The sequence below is a fragment of the Nomascus leucogenys genome, chromosome 11 (genome assembly GCF_006542625.1).
Source record: "Nomascus leucogenys isolate Asia chromosome 11, Asia_NLE_v1, whole genome shotgun sequence".
Taxonomy (NCBI): Eukaryota; Metazoa; Chordata; class Mammalia; order Primates; family Hylobatidae; genus Nomascus; species Nomascus leucogenys.
Genome location: NC_044391.1, coordinates 117,803,891 through 117,831,804, shown reverse-complemented (window position 1 = coordinate 117,831,804; position 27,914 = coordinate 117,803,891). Strand labels below are relative to the sequence as shown.

At 57.0% G+C, this 27,914-nt stretch overlaps 1 protein-coding gene and 1 long non-coding RNA gene across 2 annotated transcripts; one reads left to right on the top strand and one right to left on the bottom strand.

Annotated features, from left to right (window-relative positions):
• Positions 1-27,911, top strand: MELTF (melanotransferrin). The gene is made up of 16 exons (XM_004089717.2): positions 1-129; positions 1,873-2,027; positions 3,004-3,103; positions 5,271-5,453; positions 6,622-6,778; positions 8,298-8,365; positions 12,455-12,642; positions 13,377-13,557; positions 14,232-14,383; positions 18,872-18,968; positions 19,843-20,037; positions 20,693-20,849; positions 20,934-21,001; positions 22,929-23,116; positions 25,486-25,684; positions 26,149-27,911. The coding sequence occupies exons 1-16, from the start codon at positions 81-83 to the stop codon at positions 26,226-26,228; spliced, it is 2,217 nt and encodes a 738-aa protein (XP_004089765.2). The 5' UTR covers positions 1-80; the 3' UTR covers positions 26,229-27,911.
• On the bottom strand, positions 24,852-25,986 carry LOC105740517. Its single transcript, XR_001116560.2, has 2 exons — positions 25,615-25,986; positions 24,852-25,488 (listed from the first exon to the last, which is right to left on the bottom strand). It is a non-coding gene; the product is annotated as an uncharacterized LOC105740517 (long non-coding RNA).
• Positions 27,912-27,914: the final 3 nt, after the last annotated feature.

Below are 27,914 nucleotides of genomic sequence, written 5' to 3'. Positions count from 1 at the left end.
AGGGAGGAAGCCCGGCTGCTGCTGACTTCCTCGGATCTGGACCCAGCCCCAGCCCGGCCCCAGCCAGCCCCGACGGCGCCATGCGGGGTCCGAGCCGGGCCCTGTGGCTGCTCCTGGCTCTGCGCACCGGTGAGGCCCGGCCGTGAGAGCCGAAGGCGGGCGGGGGTCCTGGGGCGCTGCCGCCCGGCCGAGCAGGTCTGGGGGCTGCGAATGTGCCTGAGCCTGCGTCTCCGGGGGAGCGCGACAGGGGAGACGGGGGCTCGGGGTCGAGTGAGGACGGCGGAGGAGGGAACTAGCACGGAAGCGCAGACGGGGATGTCTGGAAGGCTTCTTGGAGGAGGCGGCCTTGAGCCGGGCCTTGAAAACGTGAGGCTTCCGACGCCCCAAGGAGAAGCGCGGGCTGAGGCGTGGTAGGGAGGCCTCGGAGGGTGGAGAGGAGCTTCCAGAGGGCCACACCCCTCCTGACGCGCGCAGGAGCCCAGGAAGGCTTTGGGGGGCCAGAGCAGCTCTTTCTCCCGAGCCCCCGCGGGAGAAGATTCAGAGGGACTGACCAGGAGGGGCGCGGGAGTCCGCCCGCGGGGGCCTCGCACATGCGGGGATGGAGGTGGGGATGGAGGCCGGGTCCCCTCGCGTCGGCGCCCCGGGGAGTCGGGGCCCAGGATGGTGGGACGCGAGGCGGGACCTCGGGGAGCGGCTCGCGGGGATCGTGGGCGGCGACCCGCCGAGGGGATGGAGTTCATGGCACCGCCGTGGCCGCAGGCGACGCACTCATCAATGCAAACGACGAAGCCACCCTCCCCCCCGGCCACACCCCGCCCCGTCTGAACTTTGCAGTTTCCCGCCTGGGTGGTGGGGGGCTTGGAGCGCTGCGGAGGGGAGGCCAGTTCGACTTTCCAGGGCGCCGCCGGGAGTGGGGAGGGGAGGGCTGTGGAGGAAGCTTCAGTCTCGGCCCTTGGGCTGGTGGGGCTGCCCCGGGAGGGTGACATGCGTTTCCCTCCAGCACAGGCCTCTCTCTGGCAGTGCTGGCTGGGGCAGGGTGAATGGCAGAGGAGCTCAGGCCTGAAAGTCATCAGCCCCAAGGGGCTCCAGCACCCCTTCCTCTGGGCCCCTAGCCTTGGAGCTCTCGGGGACTCTGACCCGGTCAGATCCTGAGGCATAAGCAGAAGTCTACTGAGGATCTGGGTGTCTCAGGCTCTCTACAAGGGTTTATTTTCAACACAGAAGGTGGGGTTTTCATCTGCTCTCTCAGAAGATGAAGCAGGCTGAGAGAGGCTTGAACCTACCCTGAGGGGTCCTCAGCCTCCGCTCTGTGCCTGCCGTCTTCCCTTGGCAGGGCCTGGCACTGTGCCCGCCGAGGGCGGGTTTGCAGCCAGCATAATCGCAGACACTCCCCAAGGGTGCAGGGCTCCTGGAGGGCGGCCCACCCACAGCCCCCTCACCTCACTCTCCTGTCCCAGTTCATGAGGAAGGCCCAGGGACACTGCTGGGTGAGGGAACCCACACGAGCACCCTCTTCGGGAGGCCTGGAGAGGGGAAGAAGCTTCCACTTCCAGGGCCTGCCGAGACTCCCCGGCCAGTGCTCCCACCAGGTGGGGGAAGCTGAGAAGCGACCTGTAGACCCTCCCACTCCTCCGGGTTCTGAGCCATTCCATTTGCCAGCAGCCGTGCCCCAGGTCAGAGAGGCCCTGAGCACAGGAATACCAGCCCTTCCCCTGTCTCTGCGCCTAGTGCCTCCGTGTGAGAGGGCAGGGCTGCCCTAGAGGACGGCTGTCCAGGCGAATGGGCTCACACAGACCTGCTGGAGCCACCCTCCATGGTGGGCCGGGGCTGGGCATGGCAGGGGAGCCGGGCCTCACAGTCCCCTGCCCGCAGCGCTTGGTGGCATGGAGGTGCGGTGGTGCGCCACCTCGGACCCAGAGCAGCAAAAGTGCAGCAACATGAGCAAGGCCTTCCGGGAAGCGGGCATCCAGCCCTCCCTCCTCTGCGTCCAGGGCACCTCGGCTGACCATTGCATCCAGCTCATCGCGGTGAGTCCTCTCCCTTCCACCCTGCCAGACAGGAGGGCTCTGACTCACGAGGGAGCACACAACAGCCTCATTCACTGGGAAAGGGGCCGACCTCGCCCTGCCAGGCCCGGCTGATAGGATCTCCCGAGTCTCCGTGGCGACAAGGCCATCTTGCCTCCCGCCGGGCCCAGGCCAGGAGGTGGGAGCCTCAGGAGGACCCACTGCTGCTCAGAGCGGCGCCAGCAAGGAAAGGCCCCTGCCAAGGGGGCGCAGACGGTGGTGACCCCTCAGTGGCCGCAGGCGGCTACTTGCTCATTTTGCCATGGGGCTTTCCAGAATGGGGCTTGTGTGGTTTCTGGGGAAGGAGGAGCAGGGGCTGGACTCCCAGGTGGGTGAGTATGGGGTAGGAGAGCAGGTCTGCTGAGACCTGCTAAATGACACTGACAATCCTCAGAGGCACCACCGGAGAGTGGTGTCCCTCCTGGGTGGGTGCAGAGAAAGCTGGCTTTTCATTCCAGCTCTGCCCCCAATATGCCCCCAAGACCTAATCCAATCACAGGCCCACACTGGGGCCAAGGCTGTGGGTCAGGCTCCATGTGAGGGCAGAAACCCCAAGCGTAGACCATCTTAGAGAAAAAAAGCTAGAAAACCTAGGGTAGCAGTGGAGGCGCGGGGTGGAGGGATAGAAAGCGAGGGAGACTCACTTTTCACTGCGCGCCATTTTCTACTATGTGATTTTTTTACTATGATATCTGAGTCCTGCAATATCAATGATTAGTATTTTTTTTTTAATAACATTATTAGGAAAACAAGGTGAATTCTTGGTCTGGGAAAGGGGGAGAGCCCTGGGCCCTGGTTGGGCTCCTGGGACAGATGAGAAGGACAGCTCATCCCTCCGGGGCTTGGGGTGGGGCCCCAGGCCATCTGGTAGGTGCCCCGAGTTCTTTGCTGAGCAGGCCGGCTGGGCCAGGCTTGGCTGAGCCACATTTCCTTGCAGGCGCAGGAGGCTGACGCCATCACTCTGGATGGAGGAGCCATCTATGAGGCGGGAAAGGAGCACGGCCTGAAGCCCGTGGTGGGCGAAGTGTACGACCAAGGTAGGAGGGTGCAGCGGGAGGAGAGAGGACAGCCTGCGCTGGAAGTCAGCTCTCCAGGCTGCCCTTGCTGGGCCTGGCCTGAGCTGGCCATCAGCCCTGTCCACAGAGCAGTCCTGGAGTCCCAGCCAGACGAACGCCCTAAGTTTCTCTCAAATTCCCCAGGGACAGGAGCTCCAGGGACACAGAGCGCTGCCCCAAGTCTGCTCTTCCCCGCAGGGAGCCCAGCAGCCCCCTAGCCTGTGCCCACTCAGCTCTTACCGCGGGCTGCCCCAGACCTGCTGTGGTGCTGGGCATATGGTGCCGCGTGTGTAACTGCCTTGGGTGAGCAAGGCGTCCTTAATGCCGAGCCACCTGCACACTCCGGGCCTCCCTTCAGAAGCCCGGCTCTGGGTAGGGAGGTGCTGCCTGGCAGCGGCACAGTTCCACAGCCCCAGCGCTTCCCCTTCCCGTGACCTCTGTGACCTTGGCCAACCTCCACTTCCCCGACTGTAAAATGGGGATGGTAACACCTGCGCTGTCACCCAGACTAATGAGCCGGGCCGTGTGCCCACCTGACATGTGGTATGTGCTGGAAACTGTGAGTTCCTTTGCCCAGTCCCCACATCACACGCGAGACCTGCCTCCAGCTCAGCCGGCTCCTGTGTCTCCCCTGCCACCTCTGCTTGGCCGGCGCCTGGCCTCCATCACAGTCCAGCACAACTGTCACCTCCTCCAAGGTGCTCCCTGAGCCCCTCCCTCCCTGGAGCAGGGCCTCTCTTGCCTGCACCCCCATGGCCTCTGCAAGCCTCTGCCTGCCCAGTCTCATTAGTCCCCAGAGGAGGGTCCAGTCTTCCCCTGTGTCTACCCTCTGGAACTCCACACAGCATCTCGCTTGGAGAAAGCACTGGCTGGTTCCTTGTTGAATTAATGACCATCAAATGACACACGGCACAGTCCAACCCTGCACACCCATCAGCCACAAACAGCTCTGCCTCTGAGGCCCCCGCGCACCTCTTCCTCTTTAATTAACTCGACACCTCACCTGAGCACCTGCTACCCGCTGGTCATGAGCAGCAGTAAACAGAGACCTTCCTGCCCTCACAGAGCAGAGAGTAAACAAACACCCAAAACAATACAGTGACACATGTTGGGGGTGCTGTGAGGAAAAGGAAAGGGTAGGACAGAGAAAACGAGGGTTGCGAGGAAACCCACTGAAATAGAGCAGGCAGGACGGTGCTCTGCGGAGGTGATGGGTAAGCTGAGCCCAGCAACGATCTCAGGCGGTCCAGAGGATTGGTAAGAAACAAGGTGGGTGAGTCAGAGGATGGTACCAGACGGAGCTTCTTAGGTTGGCGGGGGCCAGACCCTGGTGTGCAAGAAGTAACACTGGCTTTATGTTCTAGAACTCCACTTCATTCTGATATGGCCTCCCACACCACCGGGCAGTTTGTGCGTGCGTGCATGCCTGCGTGTGTGCGCTCGTGCGATGGGAGACCCTCTGCTCATCAGTTCCCATAGCTGAGTCAGGTGTGGTTTGCCTGAACGGCCCCTTGGAGCCACCTTGGCGCAGGGGAACGTTTTGCAAGGCTGCAGAGCCCTGGCCCCACCACACGCACCCTGCAGCATTCAGGGTGGTGAGTGACTTGGGACCACATTGCTAGTTCTGTCTGTCTCTGCCTCTGTCTCACTCTCCTTCAGCCCCAGGAAATCGCCGCCTCTCATCTGGGGAAGCCCCTCCTCGGCTCCCCAGCTCCTCCCAGACACCCTTCTTCCCATGACCCTGATACCATGCCCCCAAACCCTCCGAGTTCTCCTAGGGGCCTAGGCTTTTGGAAAGCAAGGACTTGCTGGCTTCTTCTGCTTTCTGTCCCGCTAAATAACTCCCCTGATGTGAGCAAATGTGGACCCAGCTAAGCACCAGCTGCTTGGGAAGGAAGAGGGGGAAATCAATGAATACATCAATATCTCAGGATCGTATCTACCTCAAGAGGCTAGAGGGCAGGGTCTCTTAATACATGTAGATGAAGCCCACTTGCTCTCTTGGTAACAAGAACGCTACGCACACATCCATGTGTACAGCCATGCTCCGTGCACACACCTCTCCCACAGCCGGCCCAGGCAGGGCGCTGGTGCAGCCTGTCTTTGAGGCCTCTCCTTGCTGCCCTCACCCACTCCCCTCCCCTCCTAGAGGTCGGTACCTCCTATTACGCCGTGGCTGTGGTCAAGAGGAGCTCCCGTGTGACCATTGACACCCTGAAAGGCGTGAAGTCCTGCCACACGGGCATCAATCGCACAGTGGGCTGGAACGTGCCCGTGGGCTACCTGGTGGAGAGCGGCCGCCTCTCGGTGATGGGCTGCGATGTACTCAAAGGTGAGGGCTTTGGGCTGGGCAGGAGGGTCCCCAGGCCTTCCCCTCCTTTCCTTGGCCCACGCTCGTCCTTTCACCGGGTAGCCTCCCTCCAGCCTCGCCACCACTCTTCATCCCTGGAAGGCGCAGCAGCCCCCACTCCATGCCTCCCCCGCCTCCACTCTGCCGCCAGCCCTGCACACTGGCACCGCCGCTTGACTTCCTGCTTGCTTGGACCCTGAGGGGCACGCTTCTTGCTCACCCGCCATGGTGTCCCACATGGCACAGCCAGGCACAGGCCAAGCCCATGGGTGGGAAGCAGTGAATCTCCCAGGACTGCTTCCCACGGGTATAGACCCGGCACAGGTCACTGTGTCTAGAAATGGGTCCTCAGCTTTGCAGGACCAGAAATGCTATTTTTTCAGGACCCAAACAAGGTGCTGACTTGCACCCAGAAAGCTCCCAAGTCAGCCGTGTAAACCCACGAGAGCCTGGAAGCCTCACCCTCTCAGCTGGTGACCAGGTGTGGGTAGCTCGCCAGGCACTTGGCATATTTACTAAATATCTACTCCTCCGGGAGGTCACAAAAAGCAAACCAGGAAGAGGGCTTCCTGGAAAAGCTCAGTCTGGCTGGTGATGAGCGTGGCCCGACTGGCTGGGGTGCCTCCTCGCGCGGCACAGGATAAATACTTGTGAGTTTTGGTGCCAGCAGGGCCGGAAGAACCATGCAGGGCAGCCCACCCTGACCTCGTCCCCCGTGAGGCCGGCCGCCGGGCGTTTGCCTCCCTCCCTGTGCTGTGAGAAGGGTTGTCTACCAGTGAATGATCTTCAGTAATTCTTTATTTCCCCTCCGTCATCAATCACACTTGGCTGAGCTGGAAATGAAACCCACAGTGAGAAGAGCCTCTAGCTGATGCTTCGTTATCCTGCGTGGTCATTTAGGAGGAAATTTTTAGTTCCCCCGAACCGCTTTTAAATGACAGTCGCTCCCAATGCTCACTGCTGCCTTGGTGGACCCGGTTTGGGAGTTACTGATCGGGTCCACTCCCCGGTTTTGCTCAGACTGAAGCTGGAAGGTGGAACCATTCTCAGCAGAGTCCAGATGGGAGCCCGGGCCCCCTGCTGACCCTGGGGGCTTGGCTTGGCTCTGAAGAAAGTTCTGCTGAGTGACCTCTCTACCTCCTTCCCACAGCTGTCAGCGACTATTTTGGGGGCAGCTGCGTCCCGGGGGCAGGAGAGACCGGTTACTCTGAGTCCCTCTGTCGCCTCTGCAGGGGTGACAGCTCTGGGGAAGGGGTGTGTGACAAGAGCCCCAGGGAGAGATACTACGACTACAGCGGGGCCTTCCGGTGAGCGGGGTGGGGGCAGGGAGGGGCCGGGTCGGGCAGGCAGGAGCTGAGTCCGCAGGCGGCAGGCAGAGGCACTTAAGGCCACAGATGCTGGGGAAAACACCTTTGCCCAGAGAGGGCCGTGGAGGGGAAGTGGTGGTGTTGGCTGCATCTCATCAAAGCACCCTTTATATAGTTCTGTGCCCTGGTTAGTTTAAAAACATCCAGCTGGAATACGCCAAACTGGATTTGCTCATAAAATCAACATGTTTGGTATATTTAGTGAGGTGAGGGCTCAGAGAGAAGAAAATGGAAAAAACAGCCTTTTGGCCACTCCCATGTCCCCATTCTCAGACCAGCAAGGACAGGGGGTCGGGGGAGTGTGTCTTGACACCTGGGGCCAGCCTGTCTCTGCTGCTGGTTGCGGCTGGCACCTTGGGTAATCCTTCCGTGGATGCAAGAGAGTCTAACAGCTTGTGGTCCAATTCCATCTGCCTGCAGAGGAGGAAACGTGCTCAGCAGGATTGGAAAGGAAGCTTCTCGGGCCCCTCTAGCTACCTCACGTTTCCACCTGGAGCGGGGAAGCCTGCTGGTGCCCCACGCTCCAGATGTGATCTGAGTGGATGCAGTTTTTGGCACAGAGAGAAGAAAGAGTCCTCAGCACCCCTGAGCGGGAGAGCCTTGCCCTCCACTGCCCCGTGTCCTTGGCCATGCACACATTCTCTCTGACTCTCTCAGAGCCTCAGAGCCCTCTCCTGATGTCGCCCTCCCCGACCTGCTCTAATCCCTGTGTATTTTCTGCCCGTGGGGACCCAAGCAGCCCCTTTGCCCAGCAGGTCTAACCTGCCTCCAACACTGGGCAGTGACATCAGCAGAACATGTAAAAGGCAATGGTCCCTCCCACTGAGGATTCTGTGGCATGGCATGAAAAGGCCTTCTAGTCCAATCCCCTGCCTCAGGGCAGAATGCTCCTCAAAACACCCTGAAAATTAGCCCAGCATAGTGGCAGCACACACCTGTCATCCCAGCTACTTTGGCGGCAGAGGCAGGATGATCACTTGAGCCCAAGAGGTCAGAGCTGCCGTGAACTATGATTGCACCACTGCACTCCAGCCTGGGCGACACAGTGAGACCCTGTCTCTAGAAACAAAACAACAAAAACAAACACACAGAAAACCGACGCCCTGAGAGTCACGGCTGCTGATACTATAATAGCAGCTGCCCTGGGAGTGCCTTCTCCCTACAGGCCTGAGCTAGGCTGGAGAGGGTCTATACTGGATTATAAGGAGCCTCTCATCCTCAGAGCAGCCCTGTGGGAGCTACTTTCCCACCCCCCTTTACAGATGATAGGGGCTAGGAAGGGGCCACAACTTGGCAAAGCCACACAGCCAACCAGCCAGGGAGCTGGAACCCAGACCACATGACTGGAAAGCCCATGCCCATCGTGGCCACCCCTGCAGCCCAAGCCAGGCCTCCAGAGGTGGAAGATGGGCAGGGGCAGAGGCTCAGCCCATCCAGACCCACAGCTTCTCCTCCGCAGGTGCCTGGCGGAAGGGGCAGGGGACGTGGCCTTTGTGAAGCACAGCACGGTACTGGAGAACACAGATGGTGAGTGGGGGAGGGGCACGGGCCCAGAGGAGCAGGGAGTCAGGCCAGGCCGGCCTGGGGCAGGGACCCTAGATGGCAGAGTTGGGATCAAACGCCCTAGTGCAGTGCTGCTCTGAGTCTCTGGGTGACCTTGGACAAGTCCCACAGTCTCTGAGCCTCAGCACTCCCAACTGCAAAAGAGCAGAGGCAGGTGTCACCAGTGGAGTGCCCACTGCCCACAGGGCAGGAGAAGGGGGTCAGCGAGCAGCTCTGCTCTCCTCTGATTTGAATATAGCATTGGGTTCTGGTTCCACCTGAAGATGAGGGGCTGATTTTTTAAGCAATTTGCAAACCCCTGCACGGGATCTCACCTACCAGCCCTTCCTGGCATTTTTCTCCTCTTGCCTGGAGAATTTGTCCCTCATCCCTGGGAAGATTTAAGATACAGGTTGGTGTTGGGGTTGGGCACGGTGGCTCACGCTTGTAATCCCGGCACTTTGGGAGGCCGAGGTGGGCCGATCACGAGGTCAGGAGATGAGACCATCCTGGCCAACATGGTGAAATCCTATCTCTACTAAAATACAAAAAACTAGCCAAGCGTGGTGGTGGGTGCCTCAAATCCCAGCTACTCAGGAGGCTGAGGCAGGGGAGTTGCTTGAACCCAGGAGGCGGAGATTGCAGTGAGCCAAGATCATGCCACTGCACTCCAGCCTGGTGACAGAGTGAGACTCCGTCCAAAAAAAAACAACAACAAAAAAACAAAGATTGGTGTTATATATTGAGCCATCGTGTCATTTAAGTTTTTTAATTTTGAAAGAACTGAGCTTTGGAAAACTTACAAGAATAACTCAAAGAGCTCCCTTCTATTCTTCACCCAAATTCTAGCTGTTTAGCATTTTTCCACATTTGATTGTGTGTGTGTGTGTGCGTGTGTGTTCTGACCCACTTGAGAGTACATTTGCCTATGTCATACCCCTTGAATACTTTAGTATGTATCTCCTAAGACAAGGAGGTGTGTACCTAGCCACAGTAATCAAAATCAGGACATGCAACTTTGATACAATCCTGTTATCCAATCTATAGCTGATATTGCAGATTCACTCACCGTCCCAGTTCTGTCCTTCATACCCATTTCTTTCAGACCAGGACCTAAACTCTTACCATGCATGGGGTTTAGTTGTTAGATCGCTTTAGTTTCCTTTATCTTGGAACCGTTTCTCAGTCTTTGTTTTTTATGACACTGGCATTTTGAAGCATCAGGCCAGTTATTTTATAGAATGTCCCTCAATTTAGATTTGCCTGAAGATCGTTCCTCTTTTTAAATTGAGATATAATTTACATGCAGCAAAATTTGTTCTTTTTGAAGGACAGTTCTATGAGTTTTGCCAAATACGTACAGTTGTATAACCACCAGCACAAACGAGATCTTGATGGGGCAGACCCTTCAGCCCAGGAGTTCCTCAGGCCCCTGCTAGTTATCCCCCTGCACCTGCCGGCAAGCAGCAAACACACTGTTCTGCCTGCAGTTTTGCCTCTCCCAGGACGTCTGATGATTGGGGTTTTTTTTTAAATCATTGTCATTCTTTGCTGTTATTAATCATTGCCTTTTAAATCAGAAAGTCCATCATGAAGGCAAACATGGACTAGATCTGAGAAGGAGGAAAACGAGTGCCCTGCACACGAGGAAGCACGTAGGACAATGCGCTCTAGTGCTGGGCAAGCCTGGAAATGGGCTCCTGTTCACAGGCCCCAAGACGAGTCTGACAAAGGAGAATTCGGAAAACGGGCAAAGAGTAGGGATATGTTGGGATAAAAATCAGCTCTTTCAAACTTGGGTTTTTTTTTTGAAATGGGGGTCTCACCATGTTGCCCAGGCTGGTCTCAAACCCCCAGCCTCAACTGACCCTCGCATCTCAGCCTCCTGAGTAGCTGGGATTACAGGCATGCACCTGGCAGCTTTTTCAAAGTTTTGATGGTAATCTAAGGCAATCTAAGGAAGTAATTTTTTAAGTGACTTTATACAAAAAGATTGGTAAGAGCAAAGGGGTAGAAGTGGCATAAATGTCTAAAGCAGGGAAGTGACAGGACTTTCATTGTTCTTGGCTGAGGAGAAGCGGGAGTGGCTGATGGAAGCACCTAAATGATGCATTTGTCTGAAGGCAAATGATGCCCCAGAGCTCTAACCAAAGGTTTTGCAGCAGCCGAAAAACAGAGAAAAGTTGGGAAGCGGGGGTAGAACTGCACTGAATCATTAAGAGTGCTGTAAACATGGCCATTAAAAATGACCTTTGTGGAGTTTTCCTAAACTATCACTCTAGTGTGGGTTTTTGGTTTTGTTTTAAAATAGCTTTGCAGTGAAAGCTTTCATGACCATACAAATTATCTTTTTTCTTCCTATTTCCTTGTAGAGGTTTTTTTCCTCCTTGTCTTAAAGTCATAAAAATATTGTTATGTGGGACCATCTGTGGTTTAATTATAGTCCTTAATATTCATCTTCTCAGTAGCCCTGTTTGGTGTTAATAGCTACTCTTGCAAATTTTCTTTTCTATTGAGAAACAAATGAATTTGTGGAAAGTTTCCAATACTGTGGAAAAATACTCTACCAAATAGGATGCCAAATTGCCTGTCAACTGTGTCCTTAACTAGGTTAAAAGTGGTCAAAAAGAGGCCGGGCGCGGTGGCTCACGCCTGTAATCCCAGCACTTCGGGAGGCCGAGGCTGGCAGAACACGAGGTGAGGAGTTCGAGACCAGCCTGGCCAACATGGTGAAACCCCATCTCTACTAAAAATACAAAAATTAGCCAGGCATGGTGACGGGCACCTGTAATCTGAGCTACTCGGAAGGCTGAGGCAGAAGAATCACTTGAACCTGGGAGGCGGAGGTTGCAGTGAGCCAAGATCGTGCCACTGTACTCCAGCCTGAGCGACAGAGCAAGACTCCGTCTCAAAAAAAGAAAAAAAGCCAGGTGCAGTGGCTCACGCCTGTAATCCCAGCACTTTGGGAGGCCGAGGTGGGTGGATCACGAGGTCAGGAGATTGAGACCGTCCTGGCTAACACGGTAAAAACCCCGTCTCTACTAAAAAAATACAAAAAATTAGCTGGGCATGGTGGTGGGCGCCTGTGGTCCCAGCTACTTGGGAGGCTGAGGCAGGAGAATGGTGTGAACCCGGGAGGCGGAGGTTGCAGTGAGCCAAGATCGAGCCACTGCACTCCAGCCTGGGCAACAGGGCCAGACTCCGTCTCAAAAAAAAATGGGGGGGTGGGGTCAAAAGACAGGAAATAAAATAGAAAAAAACGACTTGAAAGAAATATGAATAGTTGCAGTTATGGGAGTTTCTCCTTCCTCTCTAGCCCCAGGGTGGGTAAATTCCTTCGGGGTTTGTTTCCACCGTGGCCCCTGCTCCGGGAGCCTGGTCCCCTGCCCCCTGCTCAGAGCCAGACGCAGTGCCTCGTGGCAGCCGCGAGCTCATCCTAGACTCTTGGTACATCTCTCTCTCACCCAAAGCCTTTTTTTTTTTTTTTTTTTTTTTTTTGAGACAGAATCTCACTCTGTCGCCCAGGCTGGAGTGCAGTGGCGCCATCTCGGCTCACTGCAGGCTCCGCCTCCCGGGTTCACGCCATTCTCCTGCCTCAGCCTCCCGAGTAGCTGGGACTACAGGCGCCCGCCACCACGCCCGGCTAATTTTTTGTATTTTTAGTAGAGACGGGGTTTCACCGTGTTAGCCAGGATGGTCTCGATCTCCTGACCTCGTGATCCGCCCACCTCAGCCTCCCAAAGTGCTGGGATTACAGGCGTGAGCCACCGCACCAGCAAGCCTTTCTTATTTTCTTACTCTTTTTATCTTGATTTCTAAGTATTGTATTACTGTCAGATACCTCCATTCACTTCAGCAATAGAAATTGGTGAGGGCTAGAAAATGACAGTAACGAGATAGAGTCTGTGTAGGTACCTGGAGTTGGGTGCTGCCACCAAGCTCTGCCACCTTCTGAATGCTGAGTTCCCATGTCCATGACACCCAGCCACCCCCAGATTCCCTCTCCTGGGCATTCCCCGCCACCTGCCCCAACCCCTTTCGGAGCTGGCTCAGCCCAGGCTTCCTGCTTCCCAGGGAAGACACTTCCCTCCTGGGGCCAGGCCCTGCTGTCACAGGACTTCGAGCTACTGTGCCGGGATGGCAGCCGGGCCGACGTCACCGAGTGGAGGCAGTGCCATCTGGCCCGGGTGCCTGCTCACGCCGTGGTGGTCCGGGCCGACACGGATGGGGGCCTCATCTTCCGGCTGCTCAATGAGGGCCAGGTGGGCTCAGGGTCCCCCAATCCCCCTGCACAGCTTCCTGGATGGTGCCGGGCCTTGGGGTCGCCCAGCAGGGTGGGACCAGGAGGGGCAGGACCCAGATACTGTCCTTGGGACAGACCCCAGCATCGGGCCAGGTCAGAGTGAGGAACCAACTGTGCTGGCTGGCCAGGAGGAGGGCTGGCCAGGGGAGGGGGGCCCAGAGGAGGGGGACCCAGGGACTCAGGCACCCTCAGAAGAAGCTCCTGATACTTGTGTCTCTGAGAGCTAAAACCAAAACATATGAGCAAACAAACCAAGTAACAAAACCAATGCCTTTCAAAGCACACCATTAATTACATGTGGCGAATAAGGTTTGGCTAAAACCGCTGCTTATGACAGCAATAGACTTCTGACTGCTGGTGCTCCAGGCTCAGTTAGTTTTGCCCCATCCAGGCTGCTACCACCAGCCCCACGGCGTGTCCTCAGGACTGTCCCACCCCTGGCCACAGTCATGTGTCCAAACAGCTGAGTGTGAGGAGGCCAAATGAAATCAGAGCAGACCCAGAACTGGCAGGGCCCAGGGGAAGGAGGCAGCGGATCAGGAGAGGCGCCGCAGAAGAGGGAGGCCTCACCTGGCCCTCAGAGTGGGTGCCTGGTCTGAGGTCAGGGAAGAAGGAGGTAGGGGCCAAAGTGGGAGGGAAGGATATGGCCTGTCAGCACCCTCACCACCCTGTACCACACTCCTTGACACACAGCGTCTGTTCAGCCACGAGGGCAGCAGCTTCCAGATGTTCAGCTCCGAGGCCTATGGCCAGAAGGATCTGCTCTTCAAGGACTCTACCTTGGAGCTCGTGCCCATCGCCACGCAGACCTACGAGGCGTGGCTGGGCCCCGAGTACCTGCACGCCATGAAGGGTCTGCTCTGTGACCCCAACCGTAAGTCCACCTGTCCCGACTGCTGCCAGCTCCAGCCCAGCTCAACCTCGGGCATGGCCAGGCTCTCTGGGAAAGTGGCCGGGGGGAAGACACTCAGCAGGGAGGCCTCTGCGGGAACCTGTCATTTCCACTCCTCTGCCCCTGGGGCTTTGGGGAGGAAGCATCTCTTCAGCTGTATGGCCTATTGTACCTCAGAAGCCCCACCCGGCCACAGCGGGGTAGGGTCCAGACCATCAGAATCTGTCTTGGGAAGGGTCCCCTCGCCCCTCCATCCACAGCCGTGGCGTCCTGTCAGTTCTTCTACAGCCTCTCGCTCCTACTCCCCGCCTCTATCCCGTGGCTACAGCCCTGGCGCAGGCGCTGTCTTTCGCCTGGACTATTACAGTAGTCTACGAGTGAGCTTCTTGCCTTTAGCCCCCCTGGCCCCATATATCCTCCACCTCCAGCCAGGGAAATGGGTGACACACACTGAGTTAGATACACGACAGCCATGGTCTTCCTCAGGCCTCACACTTGCCCCTTTTCTGTATGAGGAAGTGGGATCCGATGGTTAAATAACTTATCCCAGCCACTCAGCTGACAGGAGAAAGGCCCAGAATTTCCCTTGGGTCTGACTCCAAGCTCTTCCGTGGCGGTACTGGCCTGGCAGTGACCGCTTGCTTGCCCCACTCCAGGGCTGGCCCCCTACCTGCGCTGGTGTGTGCTCTCCACTCCTGAGATCCAGAAGTGTGGAGACATGGCCGTGGCCTTCGGCCGGCAGCGACTCAAGCCGGAGATCCAGTGCGTGTCAGCCAAGTCCCCCCAGCACTGCATGGAGCAGATCCAGGTGGGGTCACGCAGGTGCAGCGTGGGCCAGGTGGGCGGGTGGTGGCAGTGCCTGGGCGGTTCTTACTACCCACGCCCCCTGCTGCCTGGGGAACAGAAGAATGTCTACTGCAACAAGCCCACAGGGACAGGCAGGGAGGAGCGACCACCAGGCCGGCACCCACCCCAGGGGACAGGCAGATGGGGTGAGTCCCCTGGAGAGCCTGGGAGCTCCTCGCTGAGCAGGGGCGCCAGGAGCAGAAGGAGCGCTGGCCCAGCTGGGCACTGATGCCCTGTAGCCTGGGGCAAGCCCCTTCCCCTTCCTGAATCTCAGCCTTCCCTTGTGCAATAGAGAGTGGGCGTGGATCATTGTTCAACTTTTTCTTTTCTCCTAATTTTTCTAAATAGACAAATAATATTGTGCATATTCATGAGACACATACTGATGTTTCGATACGTAGAATACATGGTGATGGGAGCAGGGTAATCAGCACACTGTCATCTCAAACATTGCTCGTTTCTCTGCGTGGAGAACATGCAGTATCGTCCTACCTGTTTGAAACTATGTATTATTGTTAACTCCACTCATCCTACAGTCTATAGAACACTGGAGCTTATTCCTCCTGCCTCTCCCAGCCGGGTGCGGTGGCTCACACCTATAATCCCAGCACTTTGGGAGGCCGAGGTGGGTGGATCACTTGAGGTTAGGAGTTCAAGACCAGCCTGGCCAACATGGTGAAACCCCGTCTCTACTAAAAGTACAAAAAATTAGCCGGGCGTGGTGGCACACAGCTGTAATCCCAGCTACTCAGGAGGCTGAGGCGGGAGAATCGCTTGGACCCGGGAGGTGGAGGTTGCAGTGAGCCGAGATCACACCATTGCACTCCAGCCTGGGTGACAAGAGCAAGACTGTCTCAAAAAAAAAAAAAAAAAAAAAACTCTCCCTATTCCTCCCTTCCCTACCCTTCCCAGTCTCCAGTATCCTCTGTTCTACTTTTTACTTCTGTGAGACCAACTTTTTTTAGCTTCCACATATGAGTGGAACATATGGTGTTTCACTTTCTGTGCCTGGCTCATTTCACATAACACGCTGTCCTCCAGTTCCGTCCGTGTTGCTGCCAATGACAGGATTTCATTCTTTTTTATGGCTAAATAGTATTCCACGGTGCATGCCAATGACATTTTCTCTATCTGTCCTCTGTTGTTGGACACCTGGGTTGATTCCATATCCTGGCTATGGTGACCAGTGCTGCGATAAACATGGGGTGCAGGCATCCCTTCCACAGGCTGATTTCCTTTCCTTTGGACAGATTCCCAGTGGTGGGATTGCTGGACCATATGGTATTAAATAGTTCGATGTGTAGTTTGTGGAGGGCCTTCCACACTGTTTTCTATAGCGGCTGTCCGGGTTTACATCCCCACCAACGGTGTGTAAGAGTTTCCTTTATGCTGCATCCTCACTAGCATTTGTTATTTTTTATCTTTTTGATAACAGCCATCCTAACTGGGGTGAGCTGATACCTCCCCGTGGCTTTGATTTGCTTTTCCCTGATGATTAGTGATGCCTGCTGGCATTTCATATGTCTTCTTTTGAGAAATGTCTGTTCTGATCATTTGCCCATTTTCAAGTTGGATGGTTTTCTGCTGTTGAGATGTTTCCATTGCATGTATATTCTGGATATTAATCCCGTTTGATGAGTAGTTTGCAAATGTTCTCTCATTACGTAGGCTGTCTTCATTTCACTCTGTCGATTGTTTTCTTTGCTGTGCAGAAACCTTTTTGTTTGATACAATTCCATTTGCTTATTATTGCTTTTGTTGCCTATGTTTTCAAGGTCTTTTCATAAAATCTTTTCTCAGACCAATGTCCTGAAGCGTTTTGCCTATATTCTCTTCAGCAATTTTATTGTCTTGGGCCCTGCATTTAGGCCCCTCATCCATTTTGAGTTGGTCCCTGCGCAGGGTGAGGGGTAGTTTAGGGCCCCATTCATTCTGCACTTGGACATTCAGCTTCTTCCCAGCAGCATCCACCGAAGAAGAGATCACTCTTTTCCCAAAGAGGTTCTTGGAACCTTTGTCAAAAATCAGCTGGCTGTAAAACTGCGGGTTAATTTCTGGGTTCTCTATTCTGTCTCATTGGTCTATATGTCCGTTTCTATGCCTCTATCTTTGTTCTTTTTGCTTAGGATCGCTCTGGCTATTCCAGGTCACTTGTGGTTCCATACAAAGTTTAGGATTGTTTTTTCTAATTCTGTAAAGAATGTCATTGGGATTCTCATAGGAGAGTTCAGCATTTTTGACGCGCCGTGCACTCAGAATACATTTTGCACGGATCACAATCTAGTGCACGAAAACTTTTCTTTCAGATAGAAATTTAAAAATGTATGTCCTTTATATACAGAGATAGGACACAAACGGTACCCGCTATTTTCTAATGTATTCTCTTCTAATCCTTTGTTTCCTGACACTTGTCATGACCCATTCAATTGATTTGGCCCCCATGAATAGGCTCACCGTCCGCAGCTAGAAGCACTGGCCTGATCTCTAGTGCCTGTTCACCTCTTTCCTGGTTCGCTTCTCTGCCTGGGGACTAACACCAGATGCAGGGGAGGCCCCAGAGGCCCTGCAGTCAGGGAGGACTGCTGTGGTCACGGGTGTCCAGCCTCGGCCCAGAGCCCCGGCTGTCAGCCCCTGGGTGTCCACACTCCCCAGTTTTTGTTTTCAGAGCAAGTAGGTGGGGCCTGCTCAGGGGGTCCCCAAGCACAGGGCCCTCAGCAGTGCCAGCTCTGCCCAGGCCAGGGAACCACATCGACCGGAAGGCCACAAGGAGGAGACCGGGCAAGAATACAGGGTGAGCAGGCCTATGACGGTGACATCACGCAAGCTGACACTCCCTGTGTGCCCCGCACAGTGAGGGCCACTGTGTGGATCATCTCATGTAACCCTCACAACAGCCCTGGCGGTTGTTGTGACCATCAGCCCCACTTTTGGGTCTGGAACTGGGGAGAGAGAGGCTGGGGAAGTAACTTGCCCAAAGTCACCAGCCGGGATGTGCTGTATGAGCTTCCCCACACCGCGTTGCCTGAGCCAGGCCACAGCCATGTCTCCACACTTCTGGATCTCGGGAGTGGAGACCACCCCAGCATCAGGCCAAGGAGTGCCCAGGCCCGAGGCGAGGGTGTTCCAGGAGCTTCCGCAGGCACCGATGGAAGCCTGTCCTTGTGCAGAGCTGAGCGCAACTGTGTGTGACGGTGACAGAGGAGCCTCCGCCGGAACTGCGGAAAGGGCTCGGGCTCGGTGGGAAGGGTCTTTATTTCCTAACGCCTGGCAGGCTGCCCTATTGTTCCAAGAGTGCCAGAGTAGGGAGAGGTGCAGGGAGGGAGGTTTCAGCTCCCTCTGAGTGACAGCCTCCTCTCAGTCTGGGCTCACAGAGGGCCAGGGGGCTGCCCTGGGGCCTGCGGGAAGAGGAGAGACTTCAGGGGCTCCTCAGAACCCCAGCAAAGAGCTCAAAGACCCTCAGTTCTAGCTTCTGAGGTTCTCAGAGAGGAGTCCAGTGTGGCTGTAACACCCATTCCTGCCCTGCCAGTTACCCAGGGAAGGGACCATCAGCCAGAAGGGCCCTGGGCTGCGGTGCAGGGTCTGTGTCCTGCCCAACAGCACAATAGGAAGGGGGAGGCCTGAGCGGTGGAAAAAGGGCCCTGAGTGGTGCACCCTCCTGGCCCGAAATATCAATGCCACTGCCTGTTATTCCACTGCCATCACTTCATGCCTCTTCAGGAATGGTGTGGGACGCCTTCCTGGGGCACAGGTGTCCCCACTCTCCTCCACTGTCATCCCCTTCCCTTGAGGTTAATCACACTGCTGTGGCTTTGTTACCATTTAGCCCCTTGGTGGGGTCCTGGGGCCACCTGTCAAGAGGCTTCCGAATAGACAAGTAGGGTGGGTGCAGGTGACGTGGAGGACCCAGGAGTGTCCTGGGAAGAAGACACTGGACCCTCCCACTGCCTCCGCAGGGAGAGCTCCATCCCTCAGCCCTGGAGCCTCCTCCCCAGGCCCTGAGACTGCCATCGTTTCAGATCCGGTCATTCTTCCATCTGTACACGCATCTAACAGACAGGCATTGCACCACACGGTGTGCTGGTCCTTGGCCAGGTGCCGGAGAGGCGGTGCCCGGCTGTCGGGGGGCTGGCAGGGCACAGGGAGGCCCACGCCGAGCATGAGGGTAGGGATCGCGCTTGCTTTGCTCAGAGCAGGGGCACAGGGGACCCTGGGTGGCCACACACAGGAGTGCTGCGTGGGTGTTTCTGCTCCTGGCCAGGCGTCTTCACAAGGAGAGGAAGGGGCAGACTGCCAGGATGGGGTGCTCCCCACCCACATTCCCCAGGGGAAGGAAGCCTAAGGCCACAAACTCCAAGAGACCAGGCCCTGCCGCCTCCACAGGCACAGGACCCCGACATCCAGAGCCATCCTGGGCTCACCCCGGCCCAGTGGCTTCTTCTGTTCCCTTCAGGCTGGGCACGTCGACGCTGTGACCCTGAGTGGCGAGGACATTTACACGGCGGGGAAGACGTACGGCCTGGTTCCCGCAGCCGGGGAGCACTATGCCCGTGAGTGCAGGGCCTGCCGCCTGGCCTCAGCCGGGAGGTGGGGATATTTCTATAAATGTAAACAAGTGCCCCCCTCAGCCATTTTCAGAAGCTCCATGCCTCTCTCCTGGAGACAGTGGCTGCCTGTCACCAGGCCTGCCCCAGGCCTCAGTTTCCCCAACTATTCAACAAACGTCTCTAAGGGGCTGGCAAACTTTCTGTAAAGGATTGGAGGATAAATACTTGAGGCTTTGCAGACGACAGACAGTCTCTCTTTCAATAACCCTTTCAAAATATAAAAACTCTTCTTAGCTTACAACCCAGGCCATACAGGAGCAGGCCTCGTGCTTTGCCATCTTGGACCACTGGGGCCTCCTCAGCCTCTTCTGGCCCTAACCAGCCATGGAAAGTGGCCCTTCAGAGTCCCCCTGTCAGCTCGTTTGCACCTTCTCAGGGGCCTGGGTGGGGGCTTTGGCCTCTGTCCTCTTACTGGTGACCTCAGCGGCCTGGGTCCCTTCCACCTGGGTGTGAGCAATCTCTGGGCTGTGGGAAAATGCTTCTGCAGCCTCAGCTGCGCCTCCACTTTCCTCCTGGGAAGTGAGAAAAATACCACCTGGGTTTAAGGAAAGGAAGAAGCCCCCGTGGGGAAGGACTGCTGGGGCCAGAGGAAGACAAGGCTGGAAAGTGGAGGCGAGAGGCTGCTTCTCACAGGGGACGCAGGAGGGGCCTCTGCTGGGCCGGCTCTCGGAACACCCCGGCCTCAGGCCTGGGCACTCTTTGGTCTGCATAGCTCAGGCAAAGAGACAGGAAGGAGTGGGTTTGAAGGAAGGACCCCCCAGGCACTTGCCCGGGCTCTCAGATGAGGGGCCCCTCGCGTGAATCCCTCTCTCCCCAGCGGAAGACAGCAGCAACTCGTACTGCGTCGTGGCCGTGGTGAGGCGGGACAGCTCCCACGCCTTCACCTTGGATGAGCTTCGGGGCAAGCGCTCCTGCCACGCCGGTTTCGGCAGCGCTGCAGGCTGGGATATCCCCGTGGGCGCCCTCATTCAGAGAGGCTTCATCCAGCCCAAGGACTGCGACGTCGTCACAGGTACCCCCTTTTTAGGAACGCAGACTGGGGAAGCCTTCTCTGGGGTTAGCTAGGGACCCGCAGCCTGTTGGGGAGGTGACCTTGTTGGAAGGTGGCCAGACTTCTGCATATGTGCCCGGGTATCTCCACAAGCTGGGGACAGAAGCACCCACCATATGCCATACATGAAGCCCTTCCCGTGTGTTAGATCACACAACATTCATGGAAACTGGCAAGATCCTTGGGCTGACAGGCCACACACCTCTGTCCTGGCTGTTAACTCAGAAAACATACAAGCACTTTTTTTCTAACCACTGACACAAGCACACAGAGGGCACTAGGGTTGGCAGCTCCCACTCCCAGACAGCTGGACAGCTGCTCTGATTGGAACAAAATAGTGAGGTAGTGAGACGCTTGTCCCTGAGGGAGTTCAAGCGAAGGCTGGGTGATGTTCGGTGATGGAGTTGCCGTATCTAGACAACCTCTGCACCTCTGCATTCCCCGCGCTGAGATCCTCCAGGAGACACTCCACTCAGAGCTGAGGGGAGCTGAGCGGACAGGTGGCCTTGCAGTGTAGGGTCAGGTGGGTGGGCAGACCTGGGGGGAGCGGCCCGCCCAGCTCCCTGCCACGCTTTCCGCTGCTGGCCCCTCATCATTGCCCTTCCCTCCACCCCAGCGGTGAGCGAGTTCTTCAATGCCAGCTGCGTGCCCGTGAACAACCCCAAGAACTACCCCTCCTTGCTGTGTGCGCTGTGCGTGGGGGACGAGCAGGGTCGCAACAAGTGTGTGGGCAACAGCCAGGAGCGGTACTACGGCTACAGCGGCGCCTTCAGGTACCCGGGTGGCCTGGCGGTCTGGGGCTGTGTGCAGAGGCTGGGACCCTCCTGCCGACGCCTGCCCTGCCCTCTGTGTGGCAGGTGCCTGGTGGAGAATGCGGGTGACGTTGCCTTCGTCAGGCACACAACCGTCTTTGACAACACAAATGGTAGGTGGGGGCCAGAGCAGGGCCAAAGGTAGGTCGGGGGGACTGTTCCCATCCTCAGCACAGTCCAGACACCATGCTGGGTTGGGGCCAAGCAGCAGCTCAGAGAGGCTGAGTCTGGAAGGCTGTGCCCCTGGGAAGCTGGGAGCCCCAGGGGTCACAGGGTAAGAACAGACCTCAGACCACACATCCAGGGGTGCTGGATACATGATGGTCTTTACTGGTCTGGAATTCAAGTCCCTAATCCACCGAAACGGTAGAAACTCAATCCCAGTCGATTTGGAAAGACCCCCTTCTGGGGGTACTTATGTAGCGCCACGCTGTGAGGTGGGAGTGGCATGAGCCTCTCCACAGGGTCTTGAGTTCAATCAGTGTCTGGTCTGTGTTACTGGGCAGGTCACTTTCTCATGCAAGGAAATCTGTCTGCAGCCCCCAAGCCACACCGAGGCAGGGCGCGCCCAACACACCCCACAGGCGGTTGCTTCCTGGAGTCACCGTCCTGGGCTCCACCTGGGATAAAGAGCTCAGGAGCGCTCTGCTCCGGGACCCCCGTGCATACATGGTCCTACCAGAGCACACGCTCCCCCAGCTTGTATCACTTCCCCTTCTTCTTGTTCTCCGTGAAGGAATCTGTGTCCGTTTTGAAGACTGGAGGCTGTTTTCCTCCAACGCCAAAGGCTTGTACGGTCTGCATACCCTGCCTACACCCCAGGCTTTGATACCACAAATGCTGGAGGCCCAGTCTTCTCCACTCACTCCCAACATGTCTCCTCCTGGAGACTTAGCCCAGAAACGCACAACTGTGGCCCGGTGGGGAGGGGACTGGACAATGGGAAGCAAGACATGCAGGGGAAAAAAAAAACGAAAATGAAAACATCAGTTAGTATTTCAAAACTTGGATCTTGCCTCCTATGGGGGTCACCAAGGCAGTAGGACCATTTGCCCCAGCAGAGCTAGGGAGGGTTCCAGGCCCTGAACCCTTCCTGTTACCACAGCCCAGCTCCCCTGCCCAGCCCGCTACCAAGAACACGTGAAACCCTCCCCCAGGGAGGGGCCGTGTGCTCCTGCATGAGCCCAGCGGGCCTGCCTGGTCCCAGGTCTGTGCATGGCATGGTCTGGGATGGGGTCAGGGGAGGCGGGCAGGTGCTGGAGAGGCCTTGGAAGGTTCACTTGCAGTGAGTCACCCGCCTCCCAGGGCCGCTCCTTTCCCTTTTATCTTTAGCTCTCCTCAAGGCCCACCTGGATTTCCTGGAAATGGGAGGACGATGGATACTAAGTGAATGCACAGAGACACGAAAATGTGATTCCTGAGGGCAGCATTTTCTCAGGCAGCACTGGGACCGCCTGCTTTAGAATCACTGGGATGCTGGTTTAACATGCAGATTCTTGAGCCTGATCTGAGACCTTCTGAATGAGATTCATTGCAAGCAAGGACCCTTGAAGCTGCCTTCTGCATCCACAAGTGATGCTATACCCTGTTCCATTTGAGAACTTCAGCCCTTAAGGAGGGCAATCACCCACCACCTTCAGGGAGCCACCCCACCCTCAGGCTTGAGGATGTAATACATAGATGGGGTTCTCTGCCTGGGAGTGATTAACAGCCTCAGTTTCCTCACCTGTAAAATGGGGACAACACCACCTGCCCTGCATTACTGTTGTGGGGATCAAGCAACACGTGTAAAGTGCTTGTCACATAGTAGGTACTCCCTACTCCCTGCTAATGGCAGCTCCTGCTAATGGCATTAACACAGCTGGGTTCTTTCACCGCGGTAACACAGCAGAGCACGTGGAGAATGGAGAGGGTTGGGGAGCTGGCCAGATGTTGCCACCTCCCTGTAGTGAAGGCCTTGGGGTCCCAGGATAGCAGCTTCTCTTTACACTTCTCCCCACTCCCCGAACGTCCCCACACACACTGCTTTACCCCCCTCAGGCCACAATTCCGAGCCCTGGGCTGCTGAGCTCAGGTCAGAGGACTATGAACTGCTGTGTCCCAACGGGGCCCGAGCCGAGGTGTCCCAGTTTGCAGCCTGCAACCTGGCACAGATACCACCCCATGCCGTGATGGTCCGGCCAGACACCAACATCTTCATCGTGTATGGACTGCTGGACAAGGCCCAGGTGAGCCAGGGCGGGGCTGCCTCATTGAGGGGTGTGCAGCAGAGGTAAGCTGAGCCCCTGGGAGGCCTCAGTCTACCTGGAGCAGACCTCTGGAGAAACTGAGGAAGCCCGGGGGAAATTCTGTGATTTTCACTTATGCAAGGACGTCCCTTCAGAAACTGTCCCCTCCGCCTCCTGCATCGTTGATTTTCCCTTCTCAGTCAGACCATTCTCACCAACATGAAACATGCTGTGGTTTCTGCCATCCTTAAAGAACAAACTAACCTCTTGGTCTCACATTCACCCTCTTGCAGCTATAATCCTGCTCCCTTTTTTTTTTTGGAGACGGAGTCTCGCTCTGTCACCCAGGCTGGAGTGCAGTGGCGCGATCTCGGCTCACTGCAAGCTCTGCCTCCGGGGTTCATGCCATTCTCCTGCCTCAGCCTCCTGAGTAGCTGGGACTACAGGCACCCGCCACTGCACCTGGCTAATTTTTTCTATTTTTTAGTAGAGACGGAGTTTCACCGTGTTAGCCAGGATGGTCTCGATCTCCTGACCTCGTGATCCGCCCACCTCGGCCTCCCAAAGTGCTGAGCTACTGTGCCCGGCCAATCCTGCTCCCTTTCAAAGCAAAATTCCTCCGGAGTGGTCTGCTGTGGAGTTAACAAGTCCTCTCCTCTGGCCTCTCTTAAGGATGGAGACTACCCCAGACAGGCTCCAACCAGGGCCCTGAAGCTGTTCTTGTCAAGGTCACAGTGACCCATGATGCTAAACCCAGTGGCCATTTCTCAGTCTTCATTTTACTTGACCTCTCAGCAGCACTGGCCACAGCTCTCCCTCCTCCTGGAAACACCTTCCCCTGCAGCCGCCCAGGTCCTCAGCCCTGCCTGGCTGTCCTCTCACTCTCTGGCCACTCCTCAGTCTTCTCTGCTGATTCTTCCTCATCTCCCTGACCTGTTAGCCCTAGGATTCAGTTCTCAGCCCTCTTCCCTGTCTACGGCTTACCCTTGATCTCATCTAATCCCATGTCATCAAATACCATCTATATACAGATGGCTTCTAAATTTACATCTTCAGACCTCAGTCTCAAACTTGCATATTTAACTACATACTTGACATTTTGACTTGTGTTTCTAACAGTCATCTCAAATGGATCAAGTCCAAAGTTGGACCCCCGTCCCTCCTTCAGTCTTCCCCATTTCAACTAAGAGCAACTTTAGCTTTTCCATTTCCTCAGGAGTCATTTTTGACTCCAGTCTTCCTCTCGTGCTCTATAGCCGATCTATCAGCAAATCCCATTGGTTGTGCTTTCAAAATATACCTAGAATTTAAACCCAGGTTGTCTCACAATGGAGCCACTGGTTTCTAAGCACTCCCCCTCCCCTGACTTATGTTGAAATTGCCTTCTCCACACCCACCAGCACCACAGAACTGCAGAGCTGGCTGGCTCACCAGGCCTGTTCCTAAACTTTGACATTGGGAAATGATGCATGTTCCTTCCTATCATCTTCCCCACAGAACCCCTCTATCCCAGGAGGGCTTTACTCTGGGTCCCTGGGTTTCCCTAGGGGGTTGCTAAGTCCTCTGAAGTAATGTGGGAGAAGAATCCTGGGTGGGTGTGCATTTTTCTGGGGAGAAGGCTGACAGCTTTCATCAGATCTTCAGGAGGATCTGCGAGTCCCTCCAAAAAGACTGAGAGCCACCTGACTCCTTGGTTCCTCCTTGATCAGTACTTAACACCTTACATAGATATTCATGCATGTTCTCCAGCTGTCCTTTATTTATATTTGTATTCGTAAGTTCTCATACTACTTCTGGTCTTTTTAGTAGCTCTTTTAGGGCTGTAGCCACATTCCAGTGATTCTGAGCAGGGTGGAGAGGAGTGCAGCATCCCTGGGCGGGTGGGTCAGTGAAGACACGCCCAGCTCACCCGATATTCTGTGACTGGTTGCAGAACACAAGTCCCTCTCGAAATTGTTTAGGTTTGTGGGGAGATATCTGTAAGATAGAGTGAGACAGCCTTATGGAAAAGGCCAAGAAACGCTGAGCAGGCCCTAGCAGAACACTCAGGAATCCCACCCACACGATCCCTCGTTTCTGGGTCTTTCTTCCTGGACATCTCAGGCCTCAGGCCTGCATCCAGGAGCTGGAGCACCACAGTGCTTCTGAACGCCTCTTCCCGTGGCACATGCGGGCCCAGTGTCCCCACACTGGCTTGGGTGACAGAGGCCAATCAGCTGTCAAGCTTATGACTTCCATTCAGAGTCGTGGGGCCCTGAAATTACTTGCTCTTTGGGTCACTGTATGTAAAGCAATTTGCAGCAAGCGGCACCGGGCGGGTGACCCTGCCTGAGGCCAGTGAGAAGCAGGTCTGCTTGCGGTGCTTCCAGGACCTGTTTGGAGACGACCACAATAAGAATGGGTTCAAAATGTTCGACTCCTCCAACTATCATGGCCAAGACCTGCTTTTCAAGGATGCCACCGTCCGGGCGGTGCCTGTCGGAGAGAAAACCACCTACCGCGACTGGCTGGGGCTGGACTACGTGGCGGCGCTGGAAGGGATGTTGTCTCAGCAGTGCTCGGGCGCAGGTAGGGCAGGCCCGCCCTGCCGCCTCCCCTAGTGCCATTCAGACCCCTTCACCCCAGAACCTTGAGGGAGCGGGGTGGGGGCTGCGGGTCTGGGGAGGCGGGTGGAGGTCCGTTCACAGCAGTGCAGGTGGGGTGTCCCGGGAGGATTTTGGCCAGGAGGCTGCGGGCCAGGAGGGCAGGAGCCCGGCAGGTCTCCCAGACGGACCTGGGTAATGAGTGTAAACGCTCAAAACGGCGGTGAGGGGAGGATCTGGGGCCACGGCAGAAATATGCATGTGGCGCCTTTCTGGAAAGAATGAATATGCAAAGGCAGCAGGGGAAAGGAGCTTTGCAATTGAGCAGAAAGAGGGAGGCTGGGGCGAGTTCGGGCCCGAAAGATCCTCCCACCCCCACCCCAGAGTTGGTGCCTGAGGCGGCCACCGCGGCCCGGGCTTCGGGGCCTGACCCGCCACGTTCGTCCCCAGCAGCCCCGGCGCCCGGGGCGCCCCTGCTCCCGCTGCTGCTGCCCGCCCTCGCCGCCCGCCTGCTCCCGCCCGCCCTCTGAGCCCCGCCGCCCCGCCGGAGCCCGCGCCCTCGGAGACCCGCCGCGCCCCAGAGCTCCCGGAGCTGCGATTCCCGCCTGGGGAGTTTCCGCGGCGGCTTCGCGCTGGAATCCAGAAGGAAGCTCGGGAAGGCCGGGCCCGGCGCGGGCGGAAACAGGCGCCTCCCCGGGAGCCCTGCCGCCCACGGGCGCCACCTGGCGCTGCTACCTGAGGCGCCGCCCCCGGCCCGCGCGGCCCTTCCCGCCAACCGCCGCCTCCCGCCACCTGGAGCCGCGCGGGCCGCACCGGAGGAGGCCGGTTGCCCAGGAAACCGCTGAGTCCGGGCTTCCCGCCGCCCGCCCCGCAGAGTCGCCCGAGGGGCCCGCCAGCCTCCTCCCCGCAGCCCTGCGTCCCCGTCCGCGAGGTCCCCTGGGGACGAGGTGGCCACCGAGGCACCTACACCCGGAGGCCCTCCAAGGAGACCCGGCCCTTGGGACAGCGGCCTCTCCTGGCGGGGGAGGGAGGGAGACCGGACCAGGGTGACGGGGAGAAACCCACCAGGGACCCCTAGGGGAAGGGCGCGCTCGGGGAGAAGCCTTCGCCAGCAGGACCTTGTCCGGGGTGGGGGCTCCAGCTCCTCCGACCGCCCGTGCGCTGGGAGGGAGGCCGACCCCGGGGAACTGCGTGCCCTGCCTCGTCCCCCACTGTGGCCGCGCCAGCTCCATCCCGGGCCAGCCGCGTCCACGGATCCCCCTCCTGAGTCTCCTCAGGCTCTCGCCTCCCCTACCCCCATGGGATGCCCACCGCCCGCACCCACGCCCAAGCCTGGCAGCAGCCGCCGCCCCCAGCCTGAAGGGAGCCGGAGGTGACCCAGGCCGCGGGCTCCCGAGGCCCCCTGAAGGGCTGGGCGTGGGGACATGCCATTCTTCTGGGTTCCGAGCGAGCGGGGGTGAGCTCCGTCTCCTCACCCGGCCCTGCACCTACTGGGCCTGGGGACCACTCACTCCCCGTTCCCGCCCCTGCGCGAGGCAGCAGAAAGAGCCTGGCCAGGGCCTCTCTCTACTCCATTTTGCCACAGTTGTCTGAGAAGCCAGAAAAAGTTTCCAGAACTGCCAGCCCTTAAAAAAAAAGAAAAGGAAGAGAAGAAATGGGAGCAGGCAGCCCTCGTCAGCAGACGGGGAGCCGCGTGGGCCCGGAGCTATTTGCATTCCGGTCTGCGGGGGCTCGGGGATGCTGGTGACAGGCCTGGTTCCTGGTGGCTCGCCCCCACCTGTGGGCGTCGGGAAGGATCCCTTCCATCTCTCAGCCGCAGAGGAGGCCCTGGCAGCGTCCTGGCTGTAGCCATGCAATCCCAAGGAGTCCTGGTCACCCCACCGGGAGGGGCCACAAGGACCTGGGCCTCTGCCACCAAGCTTTGTCCCCTCTTGCTGTAGGGAGCCAGTGATTCTCCTCCGACCCGATGATTGCTTGCTTTTTTTAAAAGGGAGATTTGTGCGGTGAGAAGTGTGTTTCTGTGTGGCTACTCTGGGCTAGTGTGCTGTGGGCCACTGAAGGTGTGGCCTGCATGGGTGTAGTGTAAGTGACGTTGGATTGTCAGGTGGCAGTAGGGGGCCCCTGCTGTGTCAGTGCGAATGAAAGATGTTGGTTTGTTTCTAAAATAAAGCCAAACAAGCCTGCACGTGCAGAGGCTTGGACCCTGATAGAAACTT

What these genes read in the sequence shown, in the direction of transcription:
- MELTF (XM_004089717.2), top strand. Translation starts at nt 81, where the DNA reads ATGCGGGGTCCGAGCCGGGCCCTGTGGCTGCTCCTGGCTCTGCGCACC. An exon ending in GGGCGAAGTGTACGACCAAG is followed by an intron (nt 3,104 to 5,270) that starts GTAGGAGGGTGC and finishes CTCCCCTCCTAG; the next exon opens with AGGTCGGTACCTCCTATTAC. An exon ending in GACTGCTGGACAAGGCCCAG is followed by an intron (nt 23,117 to 25,485) that starts GTGAGCCAGGGC and finishes CGGTGCTTCCAG; the next exon opens with GACCTGTTTGGAGACGACCA.